This window comes from Mugil cephalus, chromosome 1, assembly GCF_022458985.1.
Source record: "Mugil cephalus isolate CIBA_MC_2020 chromosome 1, CIBA_Mcephalus_1.1, whole genome shotgun sequence".
In the NCBI taxonomy this organism is placed as follows: domain Eukaryota; kingdom Metazoa; phylum Chordata; class Actinopteri; order Mugiliformes; family Mugilidae; genus Mugil; species Mugil cephalus.
Genome location: NC_061770.1, coordinates 28,759,670 through 28,782,404, shown reverse-complemented (window position 1 = coordinate 28,782,404; position 22,735 = coordinate 28,759,670). Strand labels below are relative to the sequence as shown.

Genomic DNA, 22,735 nt, shown 5'->3' with positions numbered 1-22,735 from the left:
AAACTTTAACATACACCCCGAATTCCTACCCCCGAGGGAAGTGAAATGCCACAACATCCAATCACCGTTGGTTACGCCCACCTTGAAAGTTGCTGACACATACTTGATCGGTCACCCCCACTTCCTCGGTCACGCCCACTTCCTCAGTCACGCCCACTTTGATCCATCAAAGTCAATCGATTAAAAACTGACAGATGGTGTTGTTTTATATTTTTTCCCTTATCATGGCAAAACCACAGTGTAAGCAGTCTGGCTTGCTTATTCCAGGGAGACTTGCACTCACAGGGTCTTTTACAGTGATAAAGCATCATTAGTGAGCTTAGAATAAAGACAGAAAACAGGAAGAACCAGCTTGCCTCATTTTTTTCTTACCAGTTTGTAAACGTCTGGATGAGTAATTTTTCTGCACCTCAGATTTTTATGCTAACCTAATCAGTTGCTGCATCATATTTAAAGACAGAACCGTACTGATCTTCTCAACTGCTCACTCACTTTTAGTAAGAAATAGATACTAAATACTACACATCTCATGACCAAAAGATTTTTATCTTTTTCATTTTAAGTATATTTTATACTATATATACACACTGTACTAATATTATATACTGTTTAGTAACTGCTAGCAGAGTTGTTTCAATGATGTAAAATTTAACTGAAGATACCAGGGAGACGGGAAAGAGAAGCGACCACACTGTTCACCTTGTGTCTGTTGTGTGTCGTGGCAAAATGGGAGAGAATGAACCCAAGCGCAGGCGCAGGATGTTCAGGCTTAACAGAAGTTTTAATAACAAAAGATCTTGAGCAAAAAGTCTAATACACACATAATAAGATTCCGGAGGCTAGCTGGACGACTGGCAACTGGAAGAACTGGCAGAGAATGGTAGAGTGGAGAGTCCTTAAGTATGGTTCAACTTAACGAGAGATGTGAAACAGGTGGGAAGGCAGCACAGCCCCAGCGTAGCAATCAGCAGGTCATTCCACACACCTGAGGTGAGAAAAGTAGACATGAAAGTAAACCAAAAGAGGGCAACAAGTCACCTCCTAACAGTGTCTGTTTTTTAATTAACAGATGCAGCACACCTGGATTTATCGCACACATCTTTTTGAACAAAAAAATCACTTCCTGTATCCTACAAAATAAGAGCACTACCTAATAGAGAGCACATAGTCCAACACCCCCCCTTGCTGTCACGTTGGTAGTTGGTACATTCAAAATAAACAAACATACAATGATCCCCTCAAAGGTCTCTTTGTATTTTACAGGTCTTCATAAACATTAACATTTCATTTCATATTGCTAAATGGAATTTTGGTTTTCCTTCATGTTGCTCTTCACACACACATTTCATAAACATAAACATCTCATTGCATATTAGTCTCCAAACATAAATGCCACAACTTAGACTTTGTTGGTCATTTTGTCATAATATCTGCCACCATTTGTTCTGTTGGACAATAGTCCAGCATTACTTTGTCATCACTAACAGTTGACCTTACAAAATGATAATTTATGTCAACATGCTTACATCTTTGCCTTTGAACAGGATTTTTAGCTAAGGCTATGGTGTCTTGGTTATCTTCATAAACCTTTCGCTGCCTGTAATGATACTCATCAATACCTTGTAACAGTTGGACCAAATACATACATTCTTGTATAGTTGCAGCTGGCGCCATGTATTTAGCTTCACAAGTTGAAAGAGATACTGTGGCTTGCCTTTTGGTTTTCCATGAAATCAGGGGACCGAACTGGCTTAAGCTGACAAAATAACAGAGAGGACAGAAAAACACCATCTGTCAAAATTTAATTGATTGATTTGATGGATCAAAGTGGGCGTGACAAACAGTCAATGTGGGCGTGGCCTTGGGGGGTAATTATGAGTTATTAAAGTCATTAAGGTCAAAAGGTGACGAATGGTGCTGACTAAGGTGTTTATGGACATCCTGTGAAGTTGAGATGATTAATTCGGTTAAAGATCTGTTAATATTTTGCTGATGGTGTGTGTCAAAGCGTAAGTGGCTAGCCCCCCCCCTCCCCTTAAGAGCCAGGACAGGCTTTCACACACACGCACAGACCCCCAATCACACACAGGCAGATACACACACAGACACACAGACAAGTAGTACATGCCTAGACATGTTTCTATGAAAGTCACGTGATGCCACCCGACCCCGCCCATGCTTCCGGCCAAGTGAAAAGCTAATGATAACCGAAGATCGTTGCAGTCCATTCTCCAGTCCGCACCAGAATTGAAAAATAAAATGAGTAAGAGAGCTTACACCTCAGCTATCATTAGTGAGACGCCTGCGAGCGTCATTCAGGAAGCCTTGCCAGGGAAGGCGCCGAGAAAACTGATGGTGTTTCCACCGTGACTCCACCATCCACTCCGCCTTCATCTCCTATGTCAGGCTTAGAAGAGGAGAGCTCTGCGGCATGCCTCTCCGAGCCTACTACTGAAGACCAGCTGGATGCTGGGTTGCTGTCTTCCATCCTCCAAGAAAATATTAAAGCTGGCATCATCCATCTGCTGAACATTGTCCTTCCACTGGTGTACAAAATAAAAGATAATGATGGGGAGCCTATCGACGGAACCTTTTATGAGGCCGAACTACGAAAAGTAACCATTACCGAGGATAAACCATACCAAGTGGAAGCCATTCTGGATGAGCGCACTAGCCGTGGTAGAAAACAGGTTCTGGTGCGTTGGAAAAACTGGCCTGAGAAATTTAATAGCTGGGTAGAGAAACGAGACGAGAAAAGATTTACCCTGCACGTCAAACCTTTTGAAAGCGGATATTACACCGACAAAGAGCAGATCATGAAACAGATAAACGCCTGTATGAGGGAAATTAGCACCAACGTTACTCTACGATATCACAAATGTAAACATAAGTTTCAGTGGCTAGGTAGCGGCCGTTGTAGATTACGTTTTTTCCCTCCCATGGCCTATATGTTAGGATTAAAACCCGGTGAGTGGTTTATGAGCGGGTTACTCAGACACTCTCCTCGAACCGCTGATATAAAAGCGGGGTTTTATCATATGTTCTGTTATAGCGACGTGGTTCAGCATCAGGCGGTGGGTGACGCTTATGCCCCGCTCTTAAGAACGGTTCAAATTGAGGGTAAATTTGGAGATGTTATTTCACACACCTTCAGCCCCACCTACTACTTACCGGTAGCAAAAAGACATATTGAAAACATCAGCATCGAGCTCAAGACCGATGAGAACCGGCCGGTAGATTTCAGGTTCGGGAAAGTGGTTGCGACGTAACATTTTAAACCGTGTAAAACAGTGAGCTGAAAATGATGGTGGTGGAGCCTCACCCTGATCTTTATCGATTTGTAAGTTATTATGAAGATCAAGTGGGAAGTGGCCTGCCAGGATTCCACAGAGCCCCCATGATGTACGGTAGGGGGCTGAGATCCATATTTTCAAAACTATTTAGGTTTGTGACGCCGATGGTTAAAAAAGGTTTTACCATCGCAAAACCTCATCTTCAAAATGCCGCTAAGAACATAGCATCTGACGTAGTCAGCAGGGTTGTTCGGCGCGTGAGAGGTTCAGAGGAAGAGAACCAAGAAGGATCAGGACTTATGCTTCTCGGAAAGAGACCCCCCGGGCGTCGCGTAGCAGCTCATAAAAAGCGCAAGTCAACCGCTAATAGTAATTCAGTGCAGAGACGAAGGTCCAAAGGAAGGAAGGCCGAAGATATTTTCTCCTGAAAATGGCTCTTTTACATCACAAATCGCCAGAATGCAGCATGACGGAACTGGACTTATTTGCTGCTCCGGTGACGCAGATGTCTATCGAGCAGAGTCAGTATACAGAGATTTCCCCTTTATCGGCTCTCACGGACACCGGTCCCATAGAATTTTTTATCCTGGGCGATGGAGAGAAATATCTGGATCTAGCCAACACTCTGCTATTCCTGCGTCTACAAATTACTAACGAGGATGGGACAAACTTGGCACAGGACGCTCGTGTGGGCCTGATCAACTATCCCCTCAACACCATTTTCTCGCAGGTCGATGTGACCCTGGGAGATAGATTAATCTCTCAGTCCAGCGCTACACACCCCTACAGAGCTTTGATAGAGCTTTTATTGAACTACAGTCATGAAACACTTGCTAGTCAGTGTTCGTCTGGTCTGTTTTATAAAGACACAGCCGGATTTATGGATTCAACCGTGGTGGCGGCTGACGGTCCGAATCGGGGTCTGGTTAAAAGAGCTCAGTTTAGTGCCGCCTCGAGCGAGTTTCACGTGATGGGCCCACTACACGGGGACATCTTCTTTAGCGAGAGACTTCTTTTGAACAGTGTCGACTTGCGGATTAAACTAACTCGGGCGAGTGACGCTTTCTGTCTGATGAGTCAGGCCAACGCCAACTTCCGCCTCAAAATACTGGGAGCTTCTCTGTGTCTGAAAAAAAGTAACCGTGTCCCCCGCAGTGCGATTAGGTCATTCAGCGGCTCTGATGAAAGGCAACGCCCTCTACCCCATGTCGAAAATTAATGTGAAAACCTATTCCATTCCTCAAAACTCCAGACTATGCAATCAGGAGAACCTGTTTCTGGGTTTCATGCCTAAATACGTTGTTCTGGGGATGGTGAATCACCATGCTTTCACGGGAAGAAGAGATCTCTCGTCTTTCAACTTTACTCACAATGAGTGGAGCCATGATTGATAGCAAACTGTACGTGATAAACGCTGAGGAAACACAAATAGCTGTGGCCAGTAAAGGTGAATGCAACACAGGGCAGGTGTTGTGTTAGGTGACGGATGTAAGCGGTGGCACTGAGCAAGACTTACTCGCAAGGGCTCCACAACAGGAGCCCACAGCGGAAAAATGCAGAGTTATAAATCACACACTAGGTCAGCAAGATGGGAAACGGGACTTACCGGCACAGGCCCAAAGAAAGGGCCTGATGAGTTAGAGCTGCCTCCGGTAAGCGTATGGGAAGATCAGTCCTCATTCAGCGGTGTGATTCGGGGTTGATATAACAAACACCGGAGAAGTCATCCTTTTATCGGCTAGCTGCAATGTTAGCTCGGCGGGTAGCTAGCAGGTAGCTAGTGGTATATCAGAGGATCTAAACACTGGATTGTTGTCTTGTTAAAATTTAATATTATCATCAAATGTCACAGGAGTGTCGTCTGCTAACCCCGCATGATTCTGTAGCACTTTAGCGTGCTCAGTGGCCTGTCGTGTGGTTAATTCCCGGTTTAAAAGCTGAGCGAGGTTAATGGCAAAGCAGAGCTGGTTGCCAGGATTGATGACTATGTTCAGGCAATGGGCTTTTTTGCTGCAGATTTCATCATCAAAGATGGTTTGCAGTTTTCTTTTAACACCCCCTCGAGGACCACGTACCACCTGCACAAGTAACTCCATCGCATCTTCCGGCATAATAGTCATGTTTGATTGCACTAGGCGGTCGACAGCCTCTTGAACATGGTTTAGAGGTAGACCGCTGTCATGTGTGACTATGACAGAGGCGCTGTTTGATCTTTCCCCCCTTAATTCTAATTGCAGCACATCCCCCTGTCTGGCATAGGATACAGCCCATTCAACCTCTGCTTGGAGAGTCTCCATCACATTAAGATAAAACTCTGCGTAATTACTCACAGGATTGGGAAAGTTGAAATTTAGCATCTGTCTTATTTCAATGTTATTAAACCTGTCTCTGGAGACCCTCCTGGGGGATTCAGGATTTTGACCCGCACCCCTCTGAGCGGCTGGTGTTGCAGGTGGGAAGTATGAGGACGGACCTGGTAACGGATCATTTACGGGTAAAAGGTTAGACGGGCCAGGCACGGAATCTTCGGTTGGACGAACAGAGGGAACCTGGGTCGGCCGAGGTAATGGTACATTAGACGGACAAACGACGCGGGGTTGGGAGGGAGGAGGTAAGAGCTCCGGGAGTGGAGGACTGGACAAAGCTTCTCTTAAACGTTGAAGGGCTACATCAATACTTTCATAATTTTAGAAAATCAAAAGGTTCGTGGTGAGCCTGAGGCTCGTTTGAAACCTCTAAAGGCTGTAATTCAAGCGGCGGAGGTAAAAGCTCGGGGGATGGAGGACTGGACGGAGCTTCTCTTAAACGCTGAAGGGCTACATCGATACTTTCCAAATTTTGTAAATCAGAAGATTCGTGGCGAGCCTGAGGCTCGTTTGAAATCTCTAATTGTTGTTGTATTTCAACCAGTGGAGGTAAAGTTTGCAGGTGAGGGATATCGCTTAACACTTCAACCGTAGACTGTAAAGATAGCAGAGCTGACTGCGAGACCGAATTTTCCCCTTGGTCATTCATCATTACAACACACACACACACACTCACACACACTCTACCTAGTCAAAGCTGAGGTCAATTCACAAACAGAAGTCAGTATTTTCCAAAAAGTTTTCACAACCTTCCCTCTCGATAGACCCCGACGTCCTGAAGCTGATCTCCTCGTATTCCTCCTGCCACTTCTTCTAGTGGAATGCTTCAGTTTGGGGTATGGCCTGGAGTCTACAGAATAGATAAAGAAGTATTTATTTTATTTAGCTGATTAGCTATTATTTATAGAATTATTTATTTTAAGTTTGTACAAAATTAGTATTTTCTTCTTACCCTCAGTCACTGCTTTCTCTGGTGCTTCTGGTATGTTAATTCTGGATCCAGATGGTCCTCCGTCAGTGTCAGCTTCTTTAGCTATCAGAATCATGTTAAAATATCACAATGAGTGACATGGCTTACTTATAATCATTAAGTTTCTAAAAAAATTTCTTACTGTTAGCTGGTTGTCTCCCTTGCTTTTCTGGCGTGTCGGGTATGACGAATAGTGAGTAAACACCGTCTTCGCTGGTACAAGTAGCCTTGTTCACCTTGTGAGCGGGTTCTGGTCTGTACTCTACAAAATGGAGAGAAACGGGTTTGGATTTATTTTACTTATTTAAAATTTATACTTTTTTTTTTTCTTCTTACCGTTGGTCGGAGGTGTCTCAGGTCTGTCTGTTGTGTTAATTTCAGATTGAGATTGAAGTTCACTCTCTTTTTCGTAATCCAAAACGGTGTCTTGCATCGTAATAAAAGTCTATAGAATCTATCACATTTACTATCTATCACACTACTTCAGGGGTGCCTACAAAAAAATTAATTCTTGTAAATTTCTTTTTTTTTTTTCTGTAAAATCTATAGCTTCATTTAAATCAGATAAATGCCTTACATAAGATGCCCTGGCTGTACTCATCATATGCACGGCGAAAGAAGGCCGCCTTCTCAGTGTCTGGAAGAAAGGCCCTGTGTTATCCTTATACCGTAACAATGAAACATGTATAAAATCAGTCTTAAAATGTTACATACAAGAACCCATTTTTGATGCTTTCATGAAAAAATATCTGTGTCTGAAAAACAGCTTCAGGAAACTATGTTAGGTTTAGTGAAAGGAATCACCCGATAATAAAGGGACAGAGATTACGTACCCCCCCCAAAAATGTGCTTCTTTGGAGGCTCTCAGGCAAGACTGATGTGACGTCTTCAGCAGCAGGTAGTGATGAAATGCGTGTATGACAATGGCTTTATACCCTGTTTACAAGCCCCCAGTACTGAGTGTGTGTGAGAGATGGCCAGAGCTTCACATCCATCCCAAACGTACGGGGGTTGTGACTCCGCTGTTTCACCTGATAAAAAGATGATCGTTGACCTTTAAGGTCAACAGGTCATTTTATTTTTCAAGTCTGGCGCGGACTGGAGAATGGACTGCAATAATCTTCGGTTATCATTAGCTTTTCACTTGGCCAAAAGCATGGGCAGGGTCGGATGGCATCACGTGAGTTTCATAGAAACATGTCTAGGCATGTACTACTTGCCACTTACGCTTTGACACATACCATCATCAAAATACTAACAGATCTTTAACCAAATGAATCATCTCAACTTCACAGGATATCCATTGTTAGATCCCCACAGGTAACAGGTAAGACAGCTTCTCCGTTTATACAGGGTTACGGCTTCACGTCAGCAGAGTATTACCCCAACTGAACTCAGTGACAGCACTACTCAAGCTGTAGGGGGGGTAACTCGCCTGGCCTCTAACCACCCTTAATCCTGACGTCTGCCACGCTTCCTCACGTCCCCCGGATCCACCAGTCATGGAGGCTTCCTGCAGCTGGGTCTGAGGTTAAGTCCCGTCAGTGGTGGCTTACCCCTAATGGATCTGTGCACTTGGTACCTGCCAGGTTATAATTTAAAGGCTAGGCTGGAAGCCCTAGGGACATAAGAATGGTTTCAAGTGGACTTGACTATTGTGACCAATAAGAGTTAGGTGCCGGAGCTACCATTCAGGTTGCCTATAGTTTTACAGTCTTGAGTACCTGCAAAAAGGGAGAAATAATTGTCAACAAATACTTCTAAACTTTAGAGCCAAATTTTATTTGCAGGTTCAGCGTAAGCAATTTGCAACAGCTCAATAAATCAATCAATTCCTAAATCAGACATTTATTAAAATAATATTTGAATATCAGATAATCAGTTAAAATTTCAATCATGTAATATCTAAATAGAAATGTCCTTATCAGATTCTATTCCAAACTTTAATTAATCAAAAAGAATTACTTATGAGCCAGGCAGATGAAGTGGGGGTAAAGTAAAATGTCCAAAACTGTCCAAAAATCCTTTTTAGGGAAGGACAGGTGTTGAGTGAGCCGCACCCAAACCCAGTCCTTTTACCGCCGCAGAACGAGTTGGTAAAATAGGGAAGTCCGGATGAACGATGACTCTGTCCTTTGGTAAATCCCTTAAATCCTTCACAAATGTATTCCAATTGATCTCCTCGACTCCGTACAAAGTCCAAGAAGTAGAAATCCAGAGTGTGAAAGATAATCCAAACTTTGTCTGCTAGGCAGGGGGAATCCAGACCAAACTTTAAAGCCAAAATAGCACTGCGAGGGAGTTGGCTCAGTCCACATGCAGCACAGTCTGTGTCCGAGGTGAAATTCCCGTAAGATACTTCTGCATTTCATCTTTTATACTCTTAAATCGAGACACATCCTACTTTCCATACATTACCATGACTAACCATCACCCCACTACTTTTATCCAATAAGGGTGTTACATTCACGACTTATTAATTAATACTTAAACATTTTATTTCCCGTACTTTTCCACTAACTGTGTTTGGACGTGTCCTGACGTGCCCTTAGGCCATAAGGTTTCAGTTCCCCTTTTTTACCCCCACTGCCTGATCTGTATCCTGTTTTTCTTATTCTGCTCCTGATTTCACAAACATTGGTTACACTGCTTCAACTATTATTCATCTTACACTTTGTGTATAACATTCAATCACTGAAAATCAACATGTTCAATCAAAATTTTTCTTCAATCATAGTATCATACTCTTATGTTCTATTAATTCAAGTTCCGATCAGACACTTAGTACCGGGCTTTTAGGCTGTTGGTCAGCTGAGATCTCAACTCACTGGACATAATAAACACCTTAGTCAGCACCATTCGTCACCTTTTGACCTTTATGATGTTAATAACTCATAATTACACCCCAAGGTCACACCCACCTCGAACATTTGCCACACCCACTTTGATCCATCAAATCAATCAATTAAATTTTGACAGATGGTGTTTTTCTATCCTCTCTAATAACCCATAGTAGTACGTCTGTCAGTTTCATGTTCTGCCCAGTTTGCGTCACTGAATGCTTCCAACCCAAGTGGCTCACTGTCACCCTTTTTGTAACGTAACAGCTTTTTGTTTGTGCCCTTTAAGTTACAGTAGCCCATTGTTGTACAGTTGGCTCAGAAAGATACTGTGAAAGTTTACTCACTACATAGCTCAGATCTGGTCTGGTACATGATAAGTAGATCAAGCTGCCTACAGCCTCTCTATATTTCCTTAGATCACTCATTACCTCTGCATTGTCAGTATAGTTAAGCTTTGGCTCACAAGGTGTTGCTCGTGGCTTACAATCTTGCATATCAAATCTGTCAAGTATTTTCTCAACATATCTCTTCTGTGACATTTTTACGCAGTGATCACTCTGCTGAAAATCAATACCCAGAAAGTTCTTCAGTTTACTCAGGTCTTTCATTTTAAACTTAGCAGTGAGCATTTCTTTGACATTCATCATCACATTATCATCTCTGTCTGCAATAACCAGGTCATCAACCTATATCACAATGATCACTTTTTGGTCTTTCTTCTTTGGTTTCTTTGGTGTATACACAGTGATCAGCAGGATTCTCAGTAAAAAGATTGTCACTCAAGTAATCATGTAACATTCTGTTCCAGTTTCTGCCTGATTGTTTTAAACCATACAGTGACTTTTTCAGCTTACACACCAACATTTCACCTTTGTCAGGTGTTACTTCATAACCTTCTGGTTGCATCATACAAATCTCATCTATTGGTGCAGGTAGACAAGCGGTTTTAACTTTATAATTTCATCATAATTACAGTGGCCAAGGATTTCATGCCATGTTTTTATATCATAACACACATTGCACTGGTCACCTACACAATCATCTACAGTGCTCAAATAATTAAGTCTGTTGTACATATTCATTTTGAAGTTTGTTGAGACACATCCTGGCTACGTGCATCCTCACACCGCATCTGTAACACACCACATCCGGTCTCCCGTTTCCCCGTCGGTCACCTGCACCTGCTGGAGCGCACTTCATTGTCGGCTGCACTTGTGCCGTCATGACGTTGTCTTCTGCCGCTACCTCATGCATCCTCTCGGTGTCCTCAAAACTCCTGACCTTGGTTTTGAAGTCCGTAAAAGTCACTGGATTCTCACTCTGTGAGATATGAACTGCGAATGGTTTGAATGTTTCTGGTAGCCCTTTTAAAACCATCGCCACCAACAAACCATCACTCAGTGTCTCTCCAGCGTTTCTCAAAGCTGTGATTGCCGTTTCCGCATGGATAACATATTCAGTCACAGTTTCTCCGCTGGCCTTCTGTAATGATGTCAGTTCAGTGTACAGACAAATGATACAAGGCTCACCTCTGCCTGCATAGTAGTCTCTCAAAATCTTTAGTGCCTTGCGGCCATCATCAGCCGCTTCTCGCACAACGAGTGACAAACTTTTGTCATCCAGGAACTGGATCAGCTCAGCATAAGCCTTGGCGTTTTTAGTCTCATCGTCTTCTTCCTCCCCCGTGTCGTCAGCAGCAGGTGACTCGGGCTCGTGAAGGATAGTATATTTTAGACCTTGCAGCAACAGGTGTCCCAAGAATTGCGTCTCCCACAGTTCATAATTTTTCTTGTCACCGTTGAAGACCAGCCGGCTCGACTCATCCCGTGTGGTCATGTTAGCCAACACTCACTCATACGCTATAATGTCCTCTTTCACTCTGCAGACGGTCACCACATATGCTGGGCCCATAAACTGTTAGCAGAGTTGTTTCAATGATGTAAAATTTAATTGAAGATACCGCGAAGACGGGAAAGAGAAGCGACCACACTGTTCACCTTGTGTCTGTTGTTTAATTAACAGATTCAGCACACCTGGATTTATTGCACACGTCCTTTTAAACAAAAAAATCACTTCCTGTGTCCTACAAAATAAGAGCACTACCCAGTAGAGAGCACATAGTCCAACAGTTATAATAACATTACCTAACATATCATCAGTACTACTGCCATCATCTTGCCACTGCACATTATCTACCTATGAATCTTGTGTTTTTTAAGTGTCTTTGTCCTATTCTGTGTTTTTATGTATATAAGTGCAAGTGCTTCCTTTTCAGTGATTGAATAGTTCAGTTGATATGAGTTGAACTTTTTAGAAAACTCACCAGACACTCAACACCATTTTCATTGGTCTGCATAAGCACAGCAGCAGCTTCCACCTTACTAGCATCCACATCGAATGAAAAAGGCTGATTCATCTGTGGAGCTGCGAGGATGGGAGCAGAGAACAACAAACACTTTACAGACTCAAAAGCCTGTTGACATGCGGGAGATCACTCAAATTTAACCTTTGGGCTAAGCAGGGAAGTCAGGGGCACAGCAACTGTGGAAAAGTTGTTACAAAAACCACAATAGTAACTGACCATATCTAAGAAACGAACAAGTTCTTTCTTGGTGATTGGAACTGGAAATTGGTCAACTGCAAGCACCTTCGCCCTTACTGGCCACACCTGACCTTGGCAATCACCTTTCCCAGGTAAGTGACTGTTGCCTTTGCAAATTCACACTTTGTCAGACTGATGGTCAAACGAGCTCAGGCCAGATGGTCAAACAATGCCCGGATGCGCTATAAATGATCTTCCCAGTAGTCGCTGTAAATCACAACATCGTCCAAATAAACAGCACATCCATGCAGCTCTGACACCACCTTATTCATTAGACACTGGAAAGTGTCTGGGGTATTTCGTAACCCAAATGGCATTACGGTGTAAGAATACAACCCGCTAGGTGTAATGAAGGCAGTGATTTCCCTAGCGCTAGGAGATAAAGGAACCTGTCATTAACCCTTAAGCAAGTCAAACTTGACAGAACCAACCTGATCCTCACAATCCTCCATACAAGGAAGTGGAAAAGAGGCTTTGTCACTTTATTTACTTTTCTGAGGTCCGTACATGTTCTAAATGTACCATCTGGCTTACTCACAAGCAGGTATGGGGAAGACCAACTAGATGCACAGGGTTCAGCAATGTTGTTTTCCAACATGTAACTTACTTCTGCTTCCAGCTGTTTGGAGACATGCGGTAGAAATGCTGTCTGATTGGCTGTGCATCTCCCACATCAATGTCATGCTCAGTAAGATGAGTACGAGATGGAGTATCTGCAAACAGACAGGTATAGTCTTTAATGAGACTCACCAACTCTGTACGGTTTTGCACAGTTAAATGCTTCAACATTTCCTCCAGATTGGCAAGTGACTCAGAGTTTTTAAGACGACCTCTCAAAATCCTATAATCGGGTGTATGCAACCCCTCTTCAACTTCCCCCTCTGACACAAGAGGTGAGGCTGAATGTCCCAGTGTAACAGCACCAGCAGCAAAGGAAAGTGATTAACCAAGATCTGAAGCAGGACAGCGGGCAAAATATGGTTTCAGCAAGTTAATATAACACAATTGCACAGACTTCCTCAGATCAGGCGTTGAGGTCAAATAATTCAAATCGGACACTTTTTTGGTCACTGTGTATGGGCCAGAAAACTTGGCTAGAAAGGTGAACCAGCTACAGGCGGGAGAGCAAGCACTTGGTCATCAGGGGTAAACTCACGGCGTTCTGTTCTCCGGTCATAGAGGCTTTTCATTTTTTTCTTAGCTGCCTGCAGATTTTCTTTTGCCAACTTCTTTAAATAGTACAACCATTCTCTAAAGACATTTACCCCCTTCAGCTTTCCAGTTGCTATGCAATGAAACTAAAGGGCCTTGAAATGTGTGGCCACTGACACTGAAGCAACAGAGCACATTCTGTGTCAGACCAATTTCAAACTTCTGCCAAACACTCAAACAACTCAAAAAAAATGTCTGGGTCCTTCCATTATACTTGGGAAATAACCACAAATTGAGAGCAACATCAAATGGTGGAGTCTGAGAAACTGAAATCACAGCCTCTTTTCCTCTCAGTGACTCAGGTTGAAGCTTCCTCGCACTTATAAGCCAACTGACTCCATGACCAGCCACAAGAGGAGCTACATTAGCCAGTTTACTTGACTCACTTACTCCAAGAGGAACATCAGAAACCACACTCATTTCTACAGGTGCAGTAGCACCCACTGCCAGGGCAGACAAAACCTTTTTCGGCACCAAACGTGCCTTTAATGTGGCCAACATGACGTCCTTTTTGGACTGCTTATGAAGCTAAACACGATAATGATAAGCAACCTCCAAAAGCTGATCCTTTTAGAACAGATTGATCAATTCTTTAGATGGACACTGCACAAATTCCTCAGTTGAAGCCATTTCAACATTTAGGGGAACATTAAATATTATGAAACGCTACCAATAGGCCAGAACTTTGCCCTGCACAAAGTTTTCACACAGAACCAGAGAGTGCAACATATGCTTTAGACATGGAACCCCACTCCTCCATCTAGCTACTTAACCAATCTAGCTGACTCAATCAACCCTAGTCTTCATGCATGCTGTGGCAGGATACATTATGCACAAGCCCAGTAACCTGGTTGACTTCCAGCATGCTGAAAGCCACCTAGACAGCCATGGAGTGCACCCGAGCAATTGCTCTAACCACTTTGCTGCACAAAAATAACAAACTAAAACAAAAAAAGGGTCAATGGAGACAACTTTTGCGCCAACTGGCAGCTGTAGAAAACCAATTTACTTTAACCAGCCAAACTCTGTAGAGTATTCACTTACTGGAATACACAGACAATCCAGTAATAAAACCAAATGTCAGCCCCTACAAATAACCAGAGCACCTACAAAATCTGTGCGAAACACTCCCTCAAAACATCTACACCCACACTACAAAGATCCCAGCATTAACTGTGATCCCGGACAAGCCCTGGTTATGCACCACCCGGAGCCAAAAACTGCCTAAACTTTATTGTCCATATTGTAACAGTCACGACCATTATCTTAATTTCTGTGAGGAATTTAAGAAGCTTATGTCATACAGTAGCTCAAGGATGGCAAATGATGTCAGAAATGTGGACACAATCACACAGAGGATCGGTGCACCCTTAAGTGCCCTTGCAAAACCTGTAAGGAGACACATCTCACTGTCTTGCATGAGCCAGTCCAGGAAACCAAACGGAAGGTGTACACAAAGGTGTAACTGGACTGGCCCAACAGTTCTCCATGGCTCTGAGAGGAGCATCGTCCTTCCTCAAGTGGTGTAGCAGCTCAACCTCATCTGCCACCCGGAGACTCTGTCCCTGCAAACTGTGTATCAAAGCATCAAGCAACTCAATGGTGCATCAGTCTCCCTGGAGGTATCATCACCATTATGGCCATTCGAGAAGCACCTGATATCCCACGCCTTCACAGCAGAGGGACTGGTTCTTGCTGAACACACCTACCCAGTTGCGGTGTAGCGGTGCAGCAGATATACAAACACCTCAGAGAGCTTCCCTTATCACCAGTAAACTGTGTCCAACCTCTACTCCTCATTGGTTCTGACATGCCTCACTTGATTACCCCAGTGCAACCAGTGCATGCCAGGCCGCCCCATTGCCATCTGCACTCAACTGGGCTGGTCGCTTCAAGGACGCGTTCATACTGTCCATCTCTTACCTGGAGTTCAGCAGTGCCTGCGCACTGCCACAGCTTCAGCTTCCAGTGAGCTTCACAGGAATGTAGAGCGCCTCTGGCAAATGGACACCTTGCCCTACAGTGGGAAGGCTGCCGCCCGCTCAAAAGAAGACCAGAAAGCTCTCACTCTGCTCCAGACAGCCACCACTAGACTAACATAGATGGCATCCTGCGCTATGCCACGCTACTTCTTCGCTGTACAACCGACCATTCTCTCTATGCTCCCCTGGAAGCAGTGCTTCCCAGTCTTCGCAGCACTGAGCGGAAGCTCACAAAGACACCTAAACAAGTCTTACTGCGCTGAGATTTGGAAACTGGAGGAAGCAGGCTACATATCAAAGATTTCACCAGGAGGAGTTAGCCAGTCGAGCCCTGTGATAGGCTGGCGACTTGTCCGGGGTGTACCCCGCCTCTCGCCCGATGCCAGGTGAGATAGGCTCCAGCAACCCCCACGAACCTAGTGCAGGATTAAGCGGTACAAAAGATGAGATGAGATGAGTTGGCCAGTCGTCAGAGTCATGCATTATATCACACCATATGGTTCACCACAACAGAAAGAACAGAGTTGTCATTGACTGTTCTTTCCAATACCAGGGACAGTTGCTGAATGAGCTACTGTTGCCTGGACCACCCTTAGGGCCTTCCTTACTCTGTGTCCTGCTGAGGATCCGTCATCCGGTTGCTGTGAGTGAACATTCACCTGATTCATCTTTAGCCCAACGACATACCAGTGCTTAGGTTCATGAGTATGATCTATTGGGCTTCATCATTCCTTTCACAACATCATTCCTTTCACAACCAGGGCTTAAGTCCTCATACAGGACTTCTGGAAGCAAAACATCAGATGGGATGATCGGATAGAACCCCAGTCTCTGAGGGAGCAGTGGACAGGTTGGGTAAATGAGCTCCCTAATCTCATTCACCTCGAATTCCCATGGGCGTATACACCTCTATGTGCCAACAAGTCTACTGCATCCAGGGAGCCTCACGTCTTCTGCGATGCGTCAGAGAGAGCGTATGGTTCAATGGCCTACCTACGCACAGTTGATAATGAAGGTCATGTCTACATCTCTTTTGTGCTGGCCAGATCAAGAGTGGCACTGAAAAAACATCTGAGCATGCCACGCCTGGAACTTAGTGCAGCTCTCACTGGTGCCCAGCTCACCAAACTTATCCAAGTAGAGCTTACTCATCCAGTTGACATTCTTCTGGTCAGACTCCACTACGGTGCTCCAATGGCTGAGATCAGAGTCATGCCGTTACAAGGTCTTTGCTGGCACTTGTATAGCGGAGATTCAAACCCTCACTGACTTAGCCAGATGGATATATGTGGACTCTGTGAGAAATCGAGCAGATGACATCACACGAGGTCTGACGCTCTCAGATTTGGTGTGTCTGCACCAATGGATTAGAGTTCCTCCATCAGCCTCCTGACCAGTGGCCAACTATGCCCACAGCAGCAGAAGCTGGGCCAGACTCTATGGAACTCAGGAGGTCCGGAGACACAGAGAAACTCGAGGTTCATTGAGGAAAAACCTGGTCCTGGCCAGGTTAGGTTCATAGAGTCTGTTACCATGGTAACTGTCCGAGAGCTTAAGTTACCTCTCTCTGTGAAACAGGCTAGGGTTACCCCGCTTTCTCTGGTTTGAGTTACCTCCCTTTGTGAATCGGAAAACTCAGTTTCCCTCATTTCTGGGTTAATAAACTCAGAGTTTTCACTAAACCTGCTTTGTGAAACGGGCCTGAGGATAAACAAGGTTGCATCCACAACAAAATTGGCCATCCCAATATTGGAGAAGTGATCTGGGCTTCAAAGACTGTGGTTCATCTTCTAAGACCAATTACTGTGAAGGATGGACTCAGAAGGAGCGTCACCTGGAGAAGAACAGCTACAGTTAAACATGTACATTGTGACCAAATTTCTGTGTCTGTTGATGCCTCCAGAGAAGTTCATGAGCGATGACTATTGATGATTATTATGAGCACAACCAAAGGACTGTGTTTCAACAGAGACTTGAACAACTGCAGCCTTGGTTACACACACATTTTTATGAACTGAAACCCAATGAGTATTGTGGAAATAAAGCATGTTCTGTCACCTGATATCTAAAGTTTTGTCTGATTGTTTTTACACATTAAAAATTACTATTCCAAATAAGAGCAGCACTATAATAATTATCAGATATAGAAACTGCAGAAATATAGAGCATATTACTAGATGACTGTGTCAACAACATATTGTGTAATTGATGGATTTTGTATTGGAAATGTGGTGACAAAGCAGCAGTTTTCTGTGCTTGGAACTGGTAACAGGTAGCCTTTATTGGCAGCAAAGTGGAGAGAGGTGGACAGGAAATGGAGGCAGAGAGGGGGAGAAGAAAAGGCCGGAAATGGCACTCTGTGCGGGATTCAAACTGGGGCCACCTGCAAAGAGGACTTATAACCTCAACACATGGGGTGGGTGCTCTCCTGAGTGGCCTAAACACCACCCCCACATCAGCTAAATATTTAGTTTCTCCAAGAGCTACATTTAACAGTTATATTTAACATTTATAGTTAGATTCAACATTTAATATTTAGATTACAACATTCAACAAATCTAAATAATACAACTTTGACTCCCCACAATAAATTAGATTACATTTTTCAAACTAAAGAGGTTCTCCATTCAGATTGTAGCTCGCAGCGTCATATTTCGCCGCGAACGGGTTATTATTGTAGGGAATGGAGGACTGCAGCCTCTGCTCTAAGTGTCTCTTACCGCCGCAAGTGGGTTTACATTGAAGTCAATTGAGAACCCAGAGCATCCTATACAGACATGGACGGGTACCTTTTGCGTCAATATCAGACGTCTTGGGGTGTGACAAATCATCAGTATATTACGTCTTGGGAATGAGAATGGGTTGCATTAATTACGGGCAACATGATGTGACATGCTGCCTCACTCTCTTAAAGGGCCATCACTAACAAATAACCCAAAGAACTGAATGCACAAAAAACATACCAACTAAATACAATAACAGAACAGCCTCCTTAATGACACCCATTGCGTCAAACCATCTCTTTACACAAGCCCAGTTGGATCTATCTTTTCGCGCATGGCAGCTGGTATTAAAATTTGGCTTACCCCAGTCACATCACTTCCGCTATTTTCTGATTAGGAACTTTGTCCAAAAGAGCTATTATCCTTTCTCTGAGCTAGTACTAAGCACGTACACTCATCTTCATCTTGTAATTGATATTGCCTTATACAATTTAAAATTGTTCACTTAACCAAGGCCAAACTGACAAGGATCTACCCCAGCATCGACCCTACATGTAACCAGTGTAAACCTGCACCAGCAACCTTAATACATATGTTTTGGACATTTTCCACTCTTCGCACATTCTGGCTTGCAATATTTAACTCATTGAGTGAGGTTTTTAATATGGTTATTGACCCACATCCTTTAATAGCTTTATTTGGTGTAAAACCTGGGGACTGTGTCTGGCCATTAAATATGTATAATGTGGTGGCTTTCACTGTTACTTGCCTGTTGCCAAATACTGTTAAATTGTAAGAGCTCCGGGAGAGAGTTGGAGATGCAGTGTAGCCAGCTGCAGAACCTACATTGACGACTCCAGAACATCAGAATCTCACACTCTTGAGACAGATAAGACGCACACACTCGTCACCTACCTGGATAGTAGTAGTTTACAGAAATTGAAGACAAAGAAACTGAATGGACATTGACACACTGAACACATACACACACATTCGATCCTTCTTCTCAAACTGAGCCTTTCAGAATATCAAGCAGGAGAGCTCAAGTTCTGTGGACTCTTTTGTTTTTTTTTGTTTTTTTTTTGTTTATTACGTGGCACCTTATTTTGGTAGATATAAATACAGCCAAGCTGTTGCTGTTTATTGTTTGTTTGCATTTATATTAAAATATTACCTGTTCAAATACCAACACCCACTCCTTTTTGTGAGTCACTTCCTGGTACAACTCCTACCAGACCTAGAGCGTTGTGAGTATCTTTTTAACATCACAGTGAGGACTAAAGGTGCTACAAATGCATCATGCAAAGAGGTTCATCATGTGTCCTTTCTGTAGAATCATGAGCTTTCAGTGTATCTGAACTGAACCCACAACTGTCCCTGTAGATAAGAGAAAACACAGGAAGTCATCCTCTGACTGTCAGGGGCCTCTATAGAGTCGGTCTATACTGAAATTTGAACCAACAACCAGAGAAGTCAACATCATGCAGTGCACTTTGTACATTGCCTTTCTCACCACATTTCAGTGGTTAAAGCAGAGAGAACAGAAAGCTTGTAGCTCACTTCCTCTCAGCTGAACCGCTGCTACCTGCAACATGATTAATGAGGTCAGACTATTGATGAACTAGTCAGTCATGTCATTTTAATCTCTGCTCTAGTTGTTCCCCTGTCACTGAAGGCATCACACATTCTGATGTTCTGTCAGATATTGATTTACTTTCACTGTAATTGTAATTGTAATTGTAATTGTAACTTTCACTGCTGTCTGTCGTTACTCCAGGTTATAGTCCATGCCCTCATTTTAAAATGTCACGTGTTACGGAAACTGAATTTTACTGAAACTAACAAACATTTCTCAGAATCATAGAGAGGAAACCACAGCACAGACAGTCACAGGAGGGATTTACTTGATGTGATTGAGAACTGTTCAGTGTTGATGTAATATGACCAAGCTGCAGGATGGAGGAAACATCTCTACTGTGTCTGCTCTGTAAGTTCTCTACTGTGTTTTCTTCTTGAAGGTGAAACCTCAAACTAACCTGAGTGTCATTTCTCTTTAGTTCTGAGCTCTCTGCCGGTCAGCACAACAAACCAAGGTTAGTCAACGTCTTCTGTTACAGTTAAAGCTGAATGACTCTTCGACAGAATTAATATTTCACTACAAAAGATTGAAATTTAATTTTGGGATTAAAAGAACTGCATTAGACTAGATCATATTCAAATTTGTCTATGTTAATGAAGATTCTTCCAGATGGAGATGAACAGTGTTAGGATATATACTGTTGACATTATAAATGCTTCCATAAGGAAATATTATCATAAAATACTGCATAAACTCACATTACTATGCAGATGATACCCAGTTATATTTATCCATGAAACCAGATGAAACTAATCAGCTTCTTACTCCAAACCATTAAGACATGAAGGATGACCTGAAACATCTTCCTCTTAATCTCTAAACAGAAGTCATTGTATTTGGCCCTAAGCATTTTAGAGATTGATTATCTAATCACTTAATTTCTCTGGGTGGCATTGCCTTGCCCTCCAGTACTATTGTGAGAAAACTTGGTGTTATATTTGACCAGGATATGTCCTTTAATTTTCACACCTTCAATGGCTCCCTCTCAAATCCAGAATATAATTTACTTGTCTCTGTTGTCTTAACACTGCTCTGGGGCTTTCAGGCTCTGGCATTCTGGTGGCATCTTGAGATCTTGATTGTTATTGATGCTATATAAAAAAAAAGAATAAAAAAAAGACTGAATTGAATTCAAGTTATTTGGCTCTTTAACTCAAATAATCATCTCACTATTTGGCTGATTTTATTGAAAATGTCAGCATACAATAAATCCTTCCCTTTTTTCCCAGCTCGTCTGACTGTGAGTCCCAGCAGCTCTCAGGTCTTTAAAAGAGACTTTGTGTCTCTGAGCTGTGAGGAGGACGACAGCTCTGCTGGATGGACTCTGAGGAGAAACACCACCACAGAACAGAGGACTCAGTGTGGAACTGACTGGGGAGAAGCAGCAGGTTTTTCCTGTGTCATCAGCTACATCGTCACCAAGGACAGTGGAGTTTACTGGTGTGAGTCCAGAGAGGGAGCAACCAGTAACAGCATCAACCTCACTGTCTCTGGTAAGCTCAGACTGTGGAGTTAGTATTGATGAAGCTGTGTGGAAATGGATGAAATGCTGTAGTTTGTCTCTGTGTTGAGGTGGAACAGTGATCCTGCAGAGTCCTGTCCTCCCTGTGATGGAGGGAGATGATGTCACTCTGCTCTGTAAAACAAAGGCCACTCCCTCCATCCTCTCAGCTACTTTCTATAAAGATGGCTCCTTGATCAGGACTGAGTCTACAGATCACATGACCATCCACAATGTTACCAGGTCTGATGAAGGCCTCTACAAATGTTACATTGGCAGCCATGGAGAGTCTCCATCCAGCTGGATCACTGTCACAGGTGAGGAGCTTCACTTTGATTTCAGCTCTTATTTCATCCACATGTTCATCTGACCAGGTGAGATTCTCTCTACAGAGAAACCTACAACCACAGCTCCACCCACATCTGGAGCTCCGCCTCCAAAAGAAATCCCACAAACATCTGGGGCCATGCCCTCTCCTCCACTATCCTCCCTCCACCTTGTCCTCAGACTGGTCTGCCACCTGGTGGTGTTCTGTCCATACTTCATCTCCACTCTCCTCATGGTGTCTTTATGTCGACACAGACCAACAGGTAACACTCTGCATCACTCATCAGATCACCTGATTATTTATCATACATGTTTCCTCCTTTAAAATGTTTGATTACTTCATTTATCAGGTCACCACCTTGTCTCCATGGTGACATCACCATCCCACCCAGGCAAAGCAGAGTGAGCGCTTTGATGACATCATGGTGGCCGACACTGAGCATCTCTTCTGAGTCTCTGATGGTTTTATCTTGTAGCTCAACAATGATCTCTTTCTTTCTGTCTACTATGTAACTGAGCTGGAGCCACTGCAGTAAATAAAGAACTGTGTCATCAGATGGAAAGTATTTGTACTTGCCGTGGTTTTGTTGTGGCTGACGGAGTGAGAGACATCCTGTTGATCTTTGCTCACTGTTAGGTTTGATTTTTACAGGTTTTGACGACAGTGAGTGAACAGAGGATTTCAAATCTCTGAGCTAAAAGTATCAGAGCCACATTCAGCTGGTGGCTGCTTTGACTTAACTCTCAAAAAGTTCTAACTTCAGTCATAGCTTCAGACAGATTTTGCGTTTAACGATTTTTGAAGTTGTTCTCTCTCTTGGTCAGATGGTCTTTCTATAAATCTATGATGAAATTTTTGTAATGTTTAAGTTTATGTTTATGTTCATGGGGAGCTGTTTGTAAAGCCGCTCACGCTGAAAATAAAAGCAACATTTTGTCACATTTAGCTTCAAACAATGTTGAAGAAACTGGTGTGAATTTTTGAAAGTCACTTTTTTGCATATTTACAACAATATTTGTCAACTTAGAGATATTTTAAATAGTTAAATCCAAATACTAAATGTTACACCTAAGTGCTAAATCTAAATCTAAATCTTAAATTTAAATCTAAATCTATATCTAAATCTAAATGTCAAATCTCAATCTAAAACTAAATGTGAAATGTAAATGTTAAATATAAATATAAGTCTCAATGTTAAATATAAATATAAATGTTAAATATAATCAAAAACAACACTCACTTAGGACAGTTGTACACTTTCTCTTGAAACTTTCAA

At 43.0% G+C, this 22,735-nt stretch overlaps 2 protein-coding genes and 1 long non-coding RNA gene across 5 annotated transcripts in view; 2 read left to right on the top strand and 1 right to left on the bottom strand.

Annotated features, from left to right (window-relative positions):
• LOC125009468 (high affinity immunoglobulin gamma Fc receptor I-like) overlaps positions 1-22,735 on the top strand; it is a 160,549-nt gene that overhangs the window by 75,202 nt on the left and 62,612 nt on the right. The window lies entirely within an intron of this gene.
• LOC125010369 lies at positions 698-9,121 on the bottom strand. 2 transcript variants are annotated; one of them, XR_007113056.1, is made up of 7 exons: positions 8,595-9,121; positions 7,463-8,353; positions 6,772-6,891; positions 6,612-6,692; positions 6,409-6,509; positions 1,647-1,756; positions 703-985 (listed from the first exon to the last, which is right to left on the bottom strand). It is a non-coding gene; the product is annotated as an uncharacterized LOC125010369 (long non-coding RNA). The 2 variants fall into 2 exon arrangements; XR_007113055.1 differs by having other exon boundaries at positions 698-985; positions 6,772-8,353.
• Positions 19,885-22,024, top strand: LOC125009793 (low affinity immunoglobulin gamma Fc region receptor II-like). Of its 2 annotated transcripts, XM_047587996.1 has the most exons (6): positions 19,885-19,978; positions 20,049-20,084; positions 20,860-21,123; positions 21,203-21,448; positions 21,524-21,721; positions 21,809-22,024. In XM_047587996.1, the coding sequence occupies exons 1-6, from the start codon at positions 19,948-19,950 to the stop codon at positions 21,862-21,864; spliced, it is 831 nt and encodes a 276-aa protein (XP_047443952.1). In that variant the 5' UTR covers positions 19,885-19,947; the 3' UTR covers positions 21,865-22,024. The 2 variants fall into 2 exon arrangements, with proteins under 2 accessions (XP_047443952.1, XP_047443960.1); XM_047588004.1 differs by lacking the exon at positions 20,049-20,084 and having other exon boundaries at positions 19,942-19,978.